The 17,646-nt window shown below is 37.6% G+C and overlaps 2 protein-coding genes across 2 annotated transcripts; one reads left to right on the top strand and one right to left on the bottom strand.

Annotated features, from left to right (window-relative positions):
• Window positions 1-554: 554 nt before the first annotated feature.
• Window positions 555-7,330, bottom strand: LOC137738330 (fanconi anemia group I-like protein). Its single transcript, XM_068477969.2, has 13 exons — window positions 6,160-7,330; window positions 5,889-5,970; window positions 5,581-5,772; window positions 5,150-5,214; window positions 4,914-5,073; window positions 4,336-4,581; window positions 4,142-4,258; window positions 3,745-3,933; window positions 3,519-3,600; window positions 2,278-3,200; window positions 1,682-2,183; window positions 1,407-1,597; window positions 555-1,264 (listed from the first exon to the last, which is right to left on the bottom strand). Exons 1-13 carry the CDS (start codon window positions 7,188-7,190, stop codon window positions 815-817), a joined length of 4,230 nt encoding a protein of 1,409 aa, XP_068334070.2. The 5' UTR covers window positions 7,191-7,330; the 3' UTR covers window positions 555-814.
• A 4,157-nt stretch (window positions 7,331-11,487) lies between these two features.
• Window positions 11,488-17,152, top strand: LOC137737444 (glyoxysomal fatty acid beta-oxidation multifunctional protein MFP-a). Its single transcript, XM_068476918.2, has 18 exons — window positions 11,488-11,862; window positions 12,101-12,172; window positions 12,247-12,315; window positions 12,443-12,496; window positions 12,602-12,669; window positions 12,769-12,850; window positions 13,168-13,223; window positions 13,338-13,640; window positions 13,718-13,804; window positions 14,262-14,436; window positions 14,695-14,816; window positions 14,911-15,074; window positions 15,162-15,416; window positions 15,530-15,651; window positions 15,789-15,910; window positions 16,034-16,182; window positions 16,259-16,397; window positions 16,866-17,152. The coding sequence occupies exons 1-18, from the start codon at window positions 11,760-11,762 to the stop codon at window positions 16,899-16,901; spliced, it is 2,178 nt and encodes a 725-aa protein (XP_068333019.2). The 5' UTR covers window positions 11,488-11,759; the 3' UTR covers window positions 16,902-17,152.
• The last annotated feature ends 494 nt before the right edge of the window (window positions 17,153-17,646 follow it).

Raw genomic sequence — 17,646 nt, 5'->3', positions numbered from 1 at the left:
TTACTATTTTTTTTAAATTAATTTTAATAAACCCTCTTAAAATTATCATTAAATACCTGAAAATAAATTACTTTCACGGTGAGGTAAATATTCTGAATGAGTTTGAAAAATTTTGACTCTTTTGGGGTTTGATAATCCCACATAAATGGTCCGACCAAAATTTATAATTTTAATATTTTGTGTGACAATGATGGCTGTGTTTCTACCCTTCTGTACTTTCAGCTCTAACTCATCATTCTAAATCTAATACATGACAATAATCACGAGACCTTGGAGAAAATGAGTTTGAAAAATGTGACATTATATTTCGGAAATACTTTCCCTCTACCACATGCACACCATTGTCATATTAAATGTCGTTAGATGAGCTAACTTAATCCATATATCATACCATTTTAAAATTCAATCTCATTTATCGACCATTAGTACTCACAATAACTTAAAAAGACTGTAAAAGAGATTTTATGTACTTAATCTTTTTTTTTTTTAATGTAACCTTGGTAGTGCATAAAGCAGTAGCATACTTTTGATTCCCAGATCAAATAGTCCACCAAAGCAAAGACAGCGGTCCCAATGAATATATCCATGAGAGTTGAACTCAAATTGGGGGCTCCAACTCTTTGTTCGCTTTTTCCATAGACCAACCCGTTAGGGTTCACTTATCCTAATACTCATTGTAAATTCGTGATGGATCACGTATGCTATAAAATTCTATGAAAATAGAAGGATGGCCAACGTAGAAATATCAAAATTTCCCTCATATATGTAGTGTGTGTGGAGTGTGTGGATATATATCAGTCGCGTGCATTTTGTATTAGGCTTCATCATCAGAGTCCTCCACAACTCTATTGTTTCTCTTCAACCTCTTTGCACAAGGAAGGCCATCTCCTTCTTCGTTCTCCGAGCCAGAATCCTCTGCAACCATAGGACTATTCGATTCTGCTGATAAAATCTTCTCCAACCCGTCGTCATCGTCTCCTTCGTTGTCATTGGCATTGAGATCCTCAGCTGACTCGTTTTCAACTGCATTGGAGTTGGCATGGTTTGCTTCATCACTTGGAGTGGCATTCTCTTTCGGGAATATTCTGAAATCACGCGCAGTGCTTCGCTTGGCGTGCTTTAATAGATTCACTTTGCACACCTTGCTAAGCTGGATGAGATACTTTTCATAGTCTTCTATCTGATATATCAGGTCTGGGATGCATCTGTTCTCCCTCTTTATTTTGTTGATGATCCCCTTTTTGTTAGCATTTTCTTGTTGTTTCTGCGATGCAAGTATCAATGAAATGGAACCGCGGCATCAGTTGAACCATAAACCCCAAAACCTAAACCCTTACAACGGACAGCAAACAGTCGATAGTGCAAGTGAAATCATGGGAAGAAAGGGCAGAGAATCGGAATAATACCTTTTGCATAATGTCCACAAAGACATACAACGGGTTCGTGAGCTGTTTACAGGTTACTTCCACAAGCTTCTGAAACTTGAGGCTAGGAAAGATCTGTTTGCAACCTTTAGGAGCAATTCTAAGCTTTGACATCTGAGCTAAATGCTTGTAAAACCTCGCAGCCAATCGCAGCAATATCTCAGCTTGAGTATCTGCAGAGGTTGAAAGCAAAATGAATAAACAGGAGTGGCAACAAGTAGGATGAATTCATTTCTTTGTATAAACTGCACATGTACCATTGAGGTTCATTGAAACAAAGGATGATAGTACTTTCACCACTGCTCCCGCCCTAGGGTAAAGATTTTCCTCAAATGCCAACTCAGAAGATTGCTCGTTGTTCTGACTGAAATGAACCATTTTTTGATAGACTAAAGAGAATGTCTTCAACTTTTTGGTGGCCCAATCCATATCAGCTATAACTTCTTCAATTGTGTGCAGTACACAAGAATTTAATACAGCGCTTGTCAGATGGTTTATGACCGGGTACGCTTCAGATACCTTCACAGGTTCATTTCCCTCTGATCCAATAACTTGTAACAGCTCTCTAGCCAGATCTTGAGATATAATTAAATCATCTGGTGGGGAGCTTAAACATACAGCGAGCCTCACAATGCTTTTTCCGACCTTGGAGCTTAATATTTCATTGCTCTTGCAAACACTGACAGCCCAAGCTCCATGGGAGTTACTCAGTTCGCACGGCAATTTGTGCCCGATGATCATTATCATGTCAGAGATGATCTGAAATAGAAAAGCTCTTTTGAGAAATAGATAAATGCATTCTACAAGGAAAAAAAAAAGTGGGTACAAATCAGCAGTCACAGATGCCGGTTACCTCAACTTCACTGAAAAATGAAAGTGCCAGAAGCTCAGAAAATAGAGGCTTCAAGGTTTTGACAATGAACAGTTCTTTGCTTCGTAAATGTTGATCATCGATTATCGAGATTGTTTCACCTTCATTATTTGAATCAGCATGCTGAAGAGTGGAGATTGACACCATATCCTCAAGCAAACCTGTCAAGTGTGAAGTTGATGAACAAATCATTATCAACTCCTTCAAGCAAATCAAGGCTAGATGAAGATGGTCCCTTTGTCCATGAAGATCTTTCTTTCCTTTAGCTTCCTTTTTCTTTTGATCTGACATCTTTGGCCCCGATTTGAGCAAAATGATCAACTTCAGCAAGGGGGGTCCTAGCATCTTAAGTTCCCCATAGATCAAAGTTCTCAATGGATCTTCATTTCGCAGCACAGAGGAAGATTTTATATGACTGAGGGATGCATTCAACACAAAACAAATCATCTTAGCGGAGCATTTTGTTGTTTTGCTAGTCAACTGGCTATGGTTTTGGGAAGTCGCAACATTATCAGAATTATCAGTATTGAGTAGTGTCAACACTGTTTGCAAGATCTGATATATACTTGAAGTTGCAAACAAAGATACCCGTCCTTGTGTCACTTTTGATTGGCCTGAATCCGTGTTGTTGGTCATATCGTGAGCAGTAGTGCGAGGATTCCCTCTTCTGATAGTTGTACTCTGCTTGGAGATACCTGCATCCTTATCCAATGAATCATGAAGGTCAACAAACTCAATAAGCTCCTTTTCCAAATCCAACTTCTTTCTGTCTGTTGCTTTCTCCAACTCAGTAGCAATAGCATTCAAGACTACTTCAATAATTCCTGATAAAACAAACGAGCAGCATTTTCTTTTGTCCTCTTCAAAAGATGAAGAACCAGAATCCTGAGATTGACCAAAGATGCCTGATACATAAAGAATCTAACTGTTAAGAAAGGTCCGTCTTAAAATAGGAATGACAAGTATAACATCAATAGTTTCCAATCTGACTCAAAAAGTACAGACTGTGTCTCTGACAAACAACAATACACTATTTGTTGCGTAATGCTTAATCTTTCAGCAAGTGCGAATTCCCCAAAAACAAAAGGTTCAAAAGAATCAAAACATTTGAAACTATCATACAACAAATTTGAAAAAGGATATACCAATGATGCTTCACACAACCTCAAGAGGAGCCAAGGGAGAAAAGAAATGGCATAGGTTAATAAAGTCTTAATGCAAACCTTCCAAACTCTGATTTCTTAATGACTTCCGTATCTTCAAGAAAGCAGTATAGAACGAGTCACCTGACAAATTTCTTCCTGCCTGTCAGTGGTTTCATATTTGCCAATGTAAGATTCAAATTCTATTTTTAAATCTAAAAAAGAAATCATATGGTACAAAAAGAAACAAGAAATCAGATGTAAACTATATAGTTTTAATGAATTTTGTTAACTAGAAATGTGAGACCTCGTTTTCTTGTGAAAGGGAGAAACCCAAACATGCCCATGAAGATTCCAAGTGCTCAGTTTTACCATGCGGTTGTAGAAGTAGCATCCAAGAGATACAAGATAGAAGACAATCTAACGGCTCTTCTATATAAACCTTGCCACTCTCTGATTTAACACAGCAGTTGATTCGTAGGTGAACGTCTTCATCCTGCCAAGATAGTGCTTCAATCTTAAGCATGGAATTTATATTAATTGTATCAACTACATGCCAGATGCAAAATCAGCACTGTTTTAGTTTCTTTCCATAAAATTTGGCATGATAAACCATAAATTTTGCCAGATAATGGATCAAAACTTGGAATTTAGAAACAGCATAAAGCTTCACAAAACAAGCTATCACAAGCATCTGTAATTACCTCCTTATAGAAGTGGAGGAAGTGAGGTAACAGAAAATCAAAGACAGCTCCACCACTTGACGGGTCCACCAACACAAGCTTCACAAGTCCATGATACATGACTTCTTTGACATTTGCCTAAAACCAGTGACCCAATTATATTCTGACATTGGTCAAATAAAAACAGAATATCATTAACAAGACAAATGCAAAACCTGCTGATAAAGACATCTCTGTAGCAAACCACTAAGCTCTTGAAAAAGGACTCCCCCCACACTGTAGCGCATCTCAGATTGCTGGCTGCTACTGGCTTGGCTAGATGACTCTTGAAATAATAGTGTGTCATCTCTCTTGGATTGCTTTTCTGCTAGAATTAGGTCAATGACAGCACCAGTTGCTGCAAGACGAATCGCATCTTCTCGTCTAAACATCGCCTTACGCATTACCAAAATTGTGTAATCCTGTATTTAATTAAACAACTAAATAAATATACTTTGTTTGTGAACAACTGCAACAACATTTCTCACTTTTTTAGTACTTTGTATGCAACACATCATAGCCTGCAATTGAAAATCTCTTTCCACATTGTCATACGTCATCTGACTAAAAATCCAACAGACACTCATATGACATACCGTTGATAGAACTTGACAATGTAAAAGCTATGGATTCTGTTCATTTCCAGGTAATTGTAAAAAGCAGAAGCTTACAATAGAGCTTAAGGGCATAGTATCACAATTCACAAGTATAAATATGCCATTCTGATTGATTAGAAAAATGGAACAGTAGTTACCTGAAGATCGCGGCTGAACTTCAAGAGAGGTAATAAAACAGAAACAAGATGAGCAGCAACCTTGCCATGCATGAAAGCAAAATAATCGAACAATTCCTTCAGACGGGAAACATGTTCTAGCATGGGGTATGGATAAATTTGAACCAGACTACCAAGCAGTCTGCACATAAAAGATAATTAAACCTTAACCAGAAACACAGTATTACAATCAATGTTAAGCAGGTGAATGGAATTACCTTATGATTGCCATGCTCTGCTCTGGCTTTAAAGAAAGGATGCGAAATTTACACTGCTCGATAATCTATAAACATTGAAAACAATTGAAGGTTAGCTGGTGAGATGAACTGGTTAGCATGATTTGCTCTACCTTCCAATTACATGCAATCATCTTTATTAAATTGATTTCATTTAATGAATACCTTTTCAAATCCATTCCATACACTAACATGCTTAAAGCCTTACACCCATTTAAATCCTACAACGAATGTGTCGTGGGTGCTACAAAGCTATACAATACATAAGGGCCAAGTAATTTAAAAATTGAATACATGCCTCCATAACTAAAATTCCATACAAGTCTTTTCTTCTTTCCCGCTCTCCAACTGTAAAATTATGATGAGCACGTTGAACTAGTAATGTGATTCTGTATTCAAACAGTTGGACTGACCTCATTCCTTGCCATGTCATGGGCCTCAAATAGAGTTCTCAGCATCTGAATAGCAAGCTCCTCAATGCCTAACAAACCACTTAGATTGCAAGCCTCTTGACGACTTCCCTCATCCGCTGACTCTAGCAATAAAAATGCAAACTGCAACATGCTCGGCACAATATGTTCTCTTCCACAGTTGCTCTCATTAACCTAAATTTCAACAAAAGAATGAATACAGCATAACTATTAGAAATTGGGGTAACTATACTTAAATTTGAAAGAACAGATGTGCACATATAGAAGATAACAGACTGAAAGGCAATTACAGCTCTTAACATGGCCTCTTCCACTGTTTTGACATTCTGCAGATATTCTTCCTTCATGTCATTAGGTATCCACTTACAATCTCTGCAAGATAAGAAAGAGTTCACAATTTATGTCCCGCAAAAAAGAACAAAACAAAAGAGTTTGCAAATAATTACCTTAAATATTGAGAACATCCCAAAACAAAATTATCTATACAAAAAGGACCTACATACATCTTGTGATGAACATGAATGAAAATTAAACAGAACTGAGAAGGCACTCAACCCTTACTTGGCAAACTTGTAATCACGGTACGTGGTAAGCAGCGTAACTTTCAAAGCCCCCATCGAACTCTCACCAAACTTCCGAACCCTCGAAACCGACAACAAAACAGCAACTGTAAAGTGATTGAAAGCTCTAAGATCCGACCTCACAAGTCCCATCACCTCTTGTCCTAGTGTAGGATCCTGCTTTACTGCAAAGTTCACATGAAGCAACACAGTCCCTTCAACCTGTCTAACAATAGAGGTTGCCTTTGACGCCATTTTTGACCCGAAAAACATCACAATCCCTTCAACTACCTCTCTCTTAACAAACCCTTTAGACGCCAAAACCAGCAGCTGGTACACAATCGACGGCAAGTCCTGCAAGTCTAACCTTGACATTCCCACAAACACCTTGTCTACAAACTCCCTAGCCCTCGTTTTATCTAGAACCGGAAAGTCCCTGACAATCGAAACCATCTTGATCACCAACCCTTTTGACCAATTAACCTCCAGAATCTTATCAATCACCGAATTTACAAAATGCCCGCCACGTTCAATCTCCTCAGCGTTGCGAATCAAGTTCAAGCACCGGGGAAGAAGGTCAAGGATTTGGGCATCCTCCAAATCGACGATTTGGGGCAAAAATGACACAATGGGTTCGACTATTTGGGGAAGATCGGTGATGGGTACGTGGGGCAAGAGGGGGTGGAAGAATTGGATGGTTTTGAGGGAGTTGGCGTCGTGTGGGATTCGGAAGGAGGTGAAGATTTGGGTGTAGGATCGGAGGAGAGAGGAGAGGAGGGTAGAGAGAGAATCGAATTGGGGAGACAGAGCGATGAGGGAGAGGAGAGAGACGGTGTAGTCGGAGACTGGCTTCGACGGCGAAATGGATTGAGAGCGGGCGGTGAGGTAAGAGAGGAGGGTTGGGTGGGACGCTGTGGAGAGAAGGTAGGAGGGGATTGAGGAGCAGGACTGGGCTACTCGGATGATATCGGTGTCCGATAGTGGGGGTGGTGATTGTTGTTCCCCGGTGGATGTGGTTGCGGTGGTGTTCATGGCTGGTTTGGTTTGTTGGAAATTCTCAATTTAAATTTGGTTTCTGTGTCGCCGGAGATATTGATGGTGGTGGTGGAGAGCGGTTGAGCGGAAACTTGCTGTGGACTCAACAGTGGGGTCTTGTTTCGATTTTGCGCGGCAGAAATTCGTGGGATTTTGGAAGTGATTATTTAAAATTTTGATTTAAGCGCGTTTGTTTTTTTTTTTTTTTTTTAATAAACGATATTATTTACGTTAAAAATATAAAATGTGAGCTTAACCTTACAATTGGCTAACAATAATATGGTTCAAATTGTCTCTGGCAAGAATTGAACCTAAAACCTCTAACTTACAAGTGAAAAACAATATCACTAGACCATACTTCTAAGTGACTTAATTTACGCACTCTCAACACTCGCTAATCGTACTTTTTTTTCAATTTCTTTTAATTAAATAATTGGTAGAATTCATTTTTGTGCTAGCATATGTCTACACAGTGTATGAACATTTTTTATTTGGTGTGTGCTATCTACACACCCCTGATAGCAGACCTTTTTTTTTTTTTTTTTTTTTAAATGGGAATGAGAGAGCTAGAGAGAGAGAGAGAGAACATGGGAGTGGGAGTGGGAGTAGGAGTGGGAAGAGGAGGTTATATTAATAGGTAGTTTGGATAAACCATTTGATAAGTGATAACTATTTCATTTTCAATTTTTTTTTTTAACTTTTAAAAAAACTAAAAACTAAACTTGTTTAGTACCTACTAGCATATGCCCACATAGTCAGTGTGTAACATCCCACATCGACCAACAAAGAGGTGGTGATGTGCCTTATATGTACATCCTCCCCTCCCTATAGCACGAGGCATTTTGAGAACTCATTAGCTTTTGATTTCATCGGAACTCCAAAGTTAAGTGAGTTCAAGCGAGAGCAATTCTAGGATAAGTGACCCATTGGAAAGTTCTCGTATGAGTTACCAAAAACAAAATCGTGAGGGCATGGCCCAAAGCGGACAATATCGTGCTACGGCGAAGCCGATCTAGGATGTGACAGATTGGTATCAGAGCCACTCTGCCGTGTGGTGCGAGTGTGCCGAGGAGAACGTCGAGCCCCTAAGGGGGGTGGATTGTAACATCTCATATCGACCAACGGAGAGAGGGTGATGTGCCTTATATGTACATGCTCCCCTCCCTATAGCACGAGGCATTTTGAGAACTCACTGGCTTCGAATTCCATCGGAACTCCGAAGTTAAACGAGTTTGAATGAGAGCAATCTTAGGAATAGTGACCCACTGGGAAGTTCTCGTGTGAGTTCCTAGAAACAAAACTGTGAGGGCGTGGCCTAAAGCGAACAATATTCTGCTATGGTGGAGCCGGTATAGGATGCGACATAGCGTGTGTGTGAACATTTTTTTATTTTTGCTGATGTTAAAATCATATGTGGGTGATGCTTTAAAAAAAAAAAAGTAAATTTTGTGTTCTTATAATTACTAAATTGCTAATAATCTTTATTTATGTTCAATTTTAATTAGAGGGTTAAAATAATAATTTCTTAAAGTTTTGGTTGATAACTAGAATTCTATTAATATGTAGTTTAGATTTCAATTTTAAATTTTTAAAAGAAAAATTAAAACCTACTTTTTGGGTTTCTAAAATTTATCCTTGGGTTGATTTTAGTTTTCATTTTATAAAAACTGAAAATAGTTATAAAAAAAATATATTTTTTTAGATTTTAGAAAGTAAAAATACAAACTGAAATGGTTATCAAACAAAATCGTAGCAAGACACGAAAGTTTTGAGCTTGCAATATCATTTTATAATATTTAGTGAGATTAGGTACGAAGTAATACAATACCCCTTGACTTTAAGCGCACATTGACACCAAGTTAAACAAACAAAAGAAACTTTACCTTGACAAAATTCATATCAAATTTACATTGACAAAACAAAAATTTTAGTACATAAATTGATAATTTCAACAAATCAAATGTACGATATATCATACATTGATTTGGTCTTACAATGGATTAGCAATAATATAGCTCAAATATGCATTTGGTGAGAATCAAACTTAAGACCTTCTCACTTACAAGTGAAGAAGAATACCACTAAACCGTAGTATTAAATAACCATTGACTTTTTTTTTCTTTTTTTTTTAAATTTTAACAAACGAAGGGAGAAACAAAAAAACTTAACTTCACAATGGTCTTAGCATGAAAATTACAAACTTGAATATTAATGGAAGGACAATTATATGGTGTGTCATGGGTCCATTGACAAAAATCTAGGTCCACGATGTGTTATGAAATGGGGTCCCAGATACTTCTTGATAGCCATCCTATAAATATGAAGTATGATTCTCTTCCATTCTATCATCTCATATTTAAAGTTGTGATTATACCATGTTTACATTTTGCTTTGAATTTTTTATATTGAGAATAAAAACAAAAAGAAAAGTATAAAAGAATGAAATGGAATGAGATGGTAATAGGAACGGAGAGAACTTTGAGCATATGACTCGTGTCCCAGGTTGGAGTGGAGCTAACACGAGGATTGCCAAATTTGATATGGGCACACAGTTTGTCCACAGGCATGAAAGCGATGACATCGTAATTCGCAAAATTTAGAATGAACAACCGAACTCGTAGCATCTGATCCGTTTATCTTACTGGAATATTACTCGATGCTCCTCCGAATGCATCACCGAACCAACAGCTAATCAGAAGATGCCACCACATCGTAGGCACTGCCGCACTGGGCAACCCCTCACGCGCCAATGATTTGACACATTTGATAATATATTCGTAATAGCATATGACTAAATTTTTAAACTGAATTTGTAAATTATATGATATGTTAGAAAGTAAATACGTTAATTAACATTTAAGTAATAATTTAATAATAAAATCACCTTATATAATTAAGTAAATTTGATCTAAAAATTTGATCACTCTAGTATTACACTAATATACCCACTCGGCATTTAGAAGGAAGCCTAATGTGGCTTGTCGTTAGGCAGAAACACGATTGTCAATATACTGCCTACAAACAGTGTGTAAACATTTTTTTTTTGTGCGTAAATGTTTACATTTTTTTACCATCGATTGCCACACAAATTGCCACAAATTTTATTAATACACGCAATAACCACATACATAAGGTATGATTCTTTCGAATTAAATAGTGTGAGCAATTGTATCAATTTTATATTATGGGTAGGATGAAATTCCTGTAGCCTTTCCGGAGTCGGAACAGGTGAATAACGGTGACTTGCCACTAGTTTTTCCTCTTTTTAAAAAAAGAAAAATAATTTTCATATTCATATTCAAGAAAAACTTTTGCCGTCCTACTTAAATGTTGGGTAAAATAAACTCACCACTTGGATAGTTCATGGAACATTAGGTAAATTTTTGTTAATTTAGCTAACATTTGGCTTCAACAACTTTTTTAACCAGTCAATTTAATTTAGCATATCTATATAATATTTACTATTTTAATTAATTGGGAGACCATATCTTGAGACCTCTTTGAATAATAGAAAGGTATGTAGTATTAGACTATGAGTTTGTTATATGGTATCACTTTGATACGGCAAATCATATTACAATTGTTAATTTGTGGTATCAATATTTTTTGACAAGAAAATTTTGGAGTATTAGTTTTTGAACTTTTGATCCAATTGTTACATCTTATGACAAATTTAAGAACTAATAGTTAGGAATTTTTAATTATAAAGCCAAAATTTATATCGACAAAAGCACAAAAGATCAATGCTCAATTTTTACTCTTTAGGACACTGACGTAGAACATAACATTTTAACCAACCTATATAACATAATGTTCAAAATAATATCATTTAAATTTTTATTTTCTATTACAAGCATATAACGATATTGTACACTAAGGGATACTAATGGGCCGGGAAGAAGAAGAAAGAGAAGACGATAACCAGACAATCTGTCACTTACTTTACGAAAAATGGAGATGTTTGGCTCTCCATAGTAGACCAGAAAATTGAGTGTGGTACTAATAATATAGGAGCCAAACTCTTACAATAGGTCGAAAATTTTGAGTGTATGAGAGCTATTTTTATTTTTGATTTCAATATATTGAACTTATAAGTGTGAAACATGTATACTAAATAACAAGAGAGAAAAAATAAATAGACAGTCGTAAAATAGAGAAAAATAAAAAGCGGAAGGGCTTGGTGTAATACGAATTAAACACATAATACAGTCAAATTCCTATAAATTACTTTACATAATTTCAAGATAAGAAAATAGAAAAAAATTTAAGAGCGTGGTGTCCCCTCCCCAGAAATGCGAGTAAAACAAAGCGATCGCTCGTCCATACACACGCACACGTATGATTTGGCTCCATTACCAAATCCACCGAGCTGAGTTTCCTTCCGAATCTTTCCAAGCGTCACCGTGAAACGGTCAATACGCCAGCAATCGCAATTAGAATTAAAAACGCCACCGCCTTCCTATAAAACTCCGTTAATACATAAAAGATCAGCTCCTTGAAATTCAGACCCAGAGAGAGAGAGAGAGAGAGCGAGAGAGAAAGTGGTAGTAGTTAGCAGACCAGAAAATGGGCAGCAGCGGAAAGGGCCGGACAGTTCTGGAAGTGGGAGCCGATGGCGTGGCTCTCATCACCATCATCAACCCACCTGTCAATTCCCTCTCAATCGATGGTACTTTTCTTCCCTCCAAATTTAACCATCAATTTTTTTTTATCTTTTGGGATTAAATTTGATGTCTTTTCTTTGATGGGATTTAAGTTTTATGTTAAACTACTACATGTTTCAATTGTTATTGGGTAGCTGAAATTATTACCATTTTATCCATAATTTGATTCGAATAAGTATACTGGCATTAAGAAAAACGTGTTCAAATTATACTAATTACACTCCCTCTCTCTGTATGTTTCAGTGTTATTCAGCTTGAAAGACAGTTATGAGGAGGCCTTGAGAAGAAATGATGTGAAGGCGATTGTTGTAACAGGCAAGTGGGGCAATTTGGTTATTGTTTTTCATGATCTGGGGCTGTTTGTAAATGAAATCGTGTTGTTGGTGCAGGTGCTAAAGGAAAATTTTCGGGGGGTTTCGATATTACTGCTTTTGGTGGACTCCAAGAGGGGCAGAAGCGTATGTTTAATATATTTTTGTCTTTTTTTTTAATTTTTAATTTTATCATGTTTGTAATGTTCTAGTAAATGGTATTGCATTACTACATGTGGTATTAAGTTCCTACCTCCCTTGTTATGTGTTGCAGAGGAGCCGAAGCCGGGTTTTATATCCGTGGAGGTTATCACTGACATTGTTGAAGGTGAATAACTGTTTTGTTTTGTGTTTTTTACTTATTATTTTTATCCCTTTTACAAGAAGGGCATTGCTTGAATTGACCACTGTGATGGGTTGCATGATTTTCCAGGTGCTAGGAAACCGTCAGTTGCCGCCATTGATGGCCTTGCACTGGGGGGAGGTTTGGAGGTGGCAATGGTATGTGTTGCACTTGTTTTTTTTTATTTTTTTTATTTTGTTTTGACTAAGGCTTTTATGCTGGATTTTTTGGATGAAAATTTGATGTTCTTGTGTCAGGCATGCCATGCCCGAATATCGACTCCTACTGCACAATTAGGGTTGCCCGAGCTGCAGCTTGGGCTCATTCCTGGATTTGGAGGTATGGCTACGATTTTTGAATTGATTAACATAATTCTATATTGAATATAGTGAAAGCTTTGATTAAAGATATGGTTAGTTATCAATAAACTGTGCTAAGGCCTTGTATCAAATACTACATTCATCTGGGTTGGGGGTCGAGGCCGTCCCTTGTCCTGTGAACTCATCTTACTGGCCATGAAAAGAGAAAAAAAACAGAAAAAGAATACAGTGGCGTGATCATATCAGAATGTATATGACATATTGGCTTTGTCGATATGAAATTCCTTGCATTTTTTAGATTGCAATCAGTAATCACATGATACTGAATTTTCTCAGGAACGCAACGGCTTCCACGTCTTGTTGGAATCTCAAAGGCACTTGAGATGATGCTGGTGTGTTGTGTGTTTGGTCATTTCTGAACATCTTAATATCCTGTATAGTCATGCTGACTTTATTAATACTGATTACATTCCCTCCTCCATTTCCTTTTGTCTGTGCCCAATTAGACATCAAAACCAGTTAAAGGGGAAGAGGCTCATGATTTAGGCCTTGTCGATGCTATTGTTTCACCTGATCAGTTGGTGAGCACTGCACGTAGGTGGGCGTTGGATATCCTGGAGCGTAGAAGACCATGGGTTGCTAGTCTTCACAAAACTGACAAGTTAGAGCCCCTTGGAGAAGCTAGGGAAATACTTAAATTTGCAAGAGCTCAAGTCCGGAAGCAGGCTCCCAATCTCAAACACCCATTGGTTTGTATTGATGTTGTTGAGGAGGGTATAGCTTCTGGTGGTCGGTCTGGACTTTGGAAGGTCCTTATCTGTTTCAATATTCTCTTTCATTTTTGCCAAACGTATATACTTGCAATTGATGTTTCTGGCTATTTCAGGAGGCTGAATCATTTCAAGGACTTCTGCGGTCTGACACTTGCAAGAGCTTAGTCCATGTCTTCTTTGCTCAACGTGGAACATCAAAGGTTTGACACAACTTTTGCTTAGTCATCTCTAAAAAATAACTAACCTGCATCCTGTGATGGAATTTTAAACTGGATCATGAGCTTTAACTTATATCTCTACTGTTAATTTGAAAAAAAATAAAAAATCAAATTCAACTATTTTATATTCCTATTGAAGTAAAATTGTTGTGTGGATGTTTAAGTTTGGTCTATACATTGTTATTTAGCTGTATTTTTAGGGAGTTTGAGGAAGTTTTGAGCCATGCTTGTTGAATTGCTTTAACTTGGTTGAAAATTTATTCAAACACACGTCTTTTAAAAATTGGAATTGCTCTTCGGAGTAACAATTTTAAATGAACAAACGTAGGATAGTATTATTATAAAATCGGTTACTAACTGGTATTCGGCCATATCATAAAACCACCTTTGCTTTGATGACTTTCGAGTACTTGACTCATCGTCTCATAACTGTATATAGGTACCTGGGGTTACTGATCGTGGTTTGATGCCTAGACGAGTGACTAAGGTTGCTGTCATTGGTGGAGGGTTAATGGGATCTGGAATAGCTACTGCATTGATTCTTAGTGGTTATCCAGTGATCCTGAAAGAAGTAAATGATAAGTTCTTGCAGGCTGGGATTGGTAGAGTCAGAGGTGAGGCTAGGAGTCCTTTTAAAATTAAAGCTTCTAGTTTAGTATATTATTGATATTTGCTTCTAAAAGCTTTACCTTTCACATATTTTCACACGTATTTAGTAGTAACAATGCTTCTAAAAGTTTTATTCTTGTAAAAATTATAATAAAATAATATATGCTTGTAATCTTTGTTCCTGTGTATAATACCACAATATCAGCTCTTTGTTAAGTATTTATGATGGCAATCTGCTATAAGTTGTCACTTTTCTGGTTCAGCCAATCTGCAGAGCCGCGTCAAGAAGGGGAAAATGACCCAAGAAAAGTTTGAGAAGACGACCTCTATTCTTAAGGGTGTCCTGGATTATGATAGCTTTAGCGATGTGGATATCGTCATAGAGGTAGTTCTTAAAGCATGTTTGATTTCGTTCACCCTTATGTTATGTTGGTCGGTGGGGGAAATGGTCTGACATTCATCTTCTATGCTTGAAATAGGCCGTTATTGAGAAGGTTTCTCTAAAGCAGCAGATTTTTGCTGATCTTGAAAAATATTGCCCACAACACTGCATACTCGCAAGTAATACTTCCACAATCGACTTGAACCTCATTGGAGAGAAAACCAAGTCTCATGATCGGATTATTGGTGCCCATTTCTTTAGGTAATGCTATACGCTGTATTATTGTCCTGGTTCTCTCTTTTTTCCTCAAATTGCTAACCGGTGAACTGCTTTGTGCTCTCCACGCAGTCCGGCACATGTCATGCCACTTCTGGAAATTGTTCGTACTAATCAGACATCTCCCCAAGTTATTGTTGATTTGCTAGAAGTTGGGAAAAGAATAAAGAAAACCCCAGTGGTTGTTGGGAATTGCACAGGATTTGCTGTGAACAGAATGTTCTTTCCTTATACACAAGCTGCTCTCTTGCTTGTTGAACGTGGTGCCGATGTTTATCAGATTGATAGGGTAATCACCAAATTCGGAATGCCTATGGGCCCATTCAGGTCAGTAATACTTTTATGGAAACTTCTGATCCGGTGGCTCCCGCGCTTTGTCACCCTTAAAATTTCCTTTTTTTGTCATTGACCTGAGTTTGATATCCTATATATTCGTTCAGATTGGCTGATCTGGTTGGGTTTGGCGTGGCAATTGCAACTGGCACACAATTTGTTGTGAACTTTCCTGAGCGGACATATAAATCAATGCTAATCCCTTTGATGCAGGAGGATGGGAGGGCAGGTAATACTTTGTTGTTATGCTTGTAGTTGGCTATTGAATATTTATTAACCAACTTCTTACTTAAATTCATATATCAGTAAGTATTTATCAAGTTTTCGTGTAACAGAATAGATTCCTTAACATTCTTATTGGTTTAGGTGAAACTACTCGAAAAGGGTTCTATACTTATGATGACAGGCGCAAAGCTAGCCCAGATCCTCAGTTGAAAGGATATATTGAGAAGTCAAGGAGCATTTCGGGTGTTTCCATAGATTCTAAGGTCGCTCTCTCTTTCTCTCTCACTTGCTCACACGCACACACACCATCTCCCTCGTGCAATGGCTGACACTGTCTGAATTATAAGTAACGGTTCTGACTCAAATTTGTGACAATCTGAACTCAGCTACTGAAGTTATCAGAAAAGGACATTGTTGAGATGATATTTTTCCCTGTCGTTAATGAGGCATGCCGGGTGCTTGCTGAAGGCATTGCTGTGAAAGCTGCCGACCTTGACATTGCTGCAATTATGGGCATGGGTTTCCCACCATACAGGTTTGTATAATTTGTTGAGAATACCTTCTTAAACGCCCTAAAATATGTAATAACTTGTTTGGGCATTTCTGTTTAGGGGAGGTATCTTGTTCTGGGCTGATTTACTTGGATCCAAATATATATATTCACGATTGGAGGAATGGTCAAATACTTATGGTGAATTTTTCAAGCCTTGCGCCTATTTAGCTGAAAGAGCTTCAAACGTGGCTTCTCTGGTAAGAAATCTGAACTGTTATGTGTTTATCATATAGTTCCATCGATGGTATATAAATTTACAGAGTGTTGCATCATAAAAGCTGTTTACTAAATCCATATTTTGGTTATTCCTGTGCTATAAGTTTTGTCTAAATCTTTTGGTTGAACTTCTCGCTGATTTCCTGGTTGAGTAAAGCAACAAAATCTGAACTTTATTAGAACTTACAAGCCTCTTACGTTAACTTAAAACCAACAGGCTTATATTCCCGTACACTTCCTTTTTCCCCATAAACATTCTTGATATTGTACTTCTTCTGCAAGCCTCTAACATGAACAGATTTGCACGATTGAATGTCATCGTGATTCACCAACCCAAGAACAATTTTGGATTGTCGGAATTTCTAGATTGGATTAGCGGTTGTGGTATATAATGTATCTGTTGCTGATTCTGCATGCGTCTAATAGTTCTTTCCACTGCTTCATTGCAGAGTTCTCCGTCGAAGCAATCAAAATCTCGGTTATAAGAAAGTTTCCAGTTGCATTCGAATCCACGGTTACGATTTTCTTCAGTCCCAAGTATCAATTTCCTTTCCATGGTATGAAAGGATGTGTAACAAGTGAGCGTGGGGATAATAATCTTTGGAATAAGGAGTAGGCAGGATATAATTATTCACAGATGGTTTCAAATCGAGTTCACATTGGGTTTTCTTCCTGAAAAGGGGAATTTGTTTTGTGCCATATTCTTACTAATTAATTTTAGTAGTAGAATTCTGTACTGGCGATGGTGTGGTAGTTATCCTTTCTTTTTCCTCATGAGAATTGAGAAGCGACTTGGCACGGCTGCCGACGTACAGTGTCATGGTGGAGTGTTGTGCGAATCATGTCGTAAAGAGAGAAACTTATGTGACATTATTGTCATGATGGGACGTGGAAGTCTCATTCTTCATACTAGTTTTTGGTCGCACCATTCCAAATTTACACTACATGGATCAATATGATCCGATCGTTAAGACTTATTATCTTAGACACGCAAGTTACTAACCCCACCACACATGTCGGAAGGGAAGGGAGGTGAAAACTAAACCGTGATACGACGCTCATTGAATTAACGTGATGGTGATTGATTTCTGTATACCGGTTTTATATCTCCTTCTCCCCATCCGTGATGAAGGATATGAGGTTACGACGCAGATTGAGTAAGGATCCGAGATTGGGTCATAACATTGGTATCATCCATTTTGATCCTGGTCTCCTTCTTGTATGCCACGC

The sequence above is a fragment of the Pyrus communis genome, chromosome 13 (assembly GCF_041283825.1).
Source record: "Pyrus communis isolate YQ-2024b chromosome 13, ASM4128382v1, whole genome shotgun sequence".
Classification (NCBI taxonomy): domain Eukaryota; kingdom Viridiplantae; phylum Streptophyta; class Magnoliopsida; order Rosales; family Rosaceae; genus Pyrus; species Pyrus communis.
The sequence above is the reverse complement of the archived record's forward strand: the minus strand, read 5'-3'. Positions and strand labels throughout refer to the sequence as shown.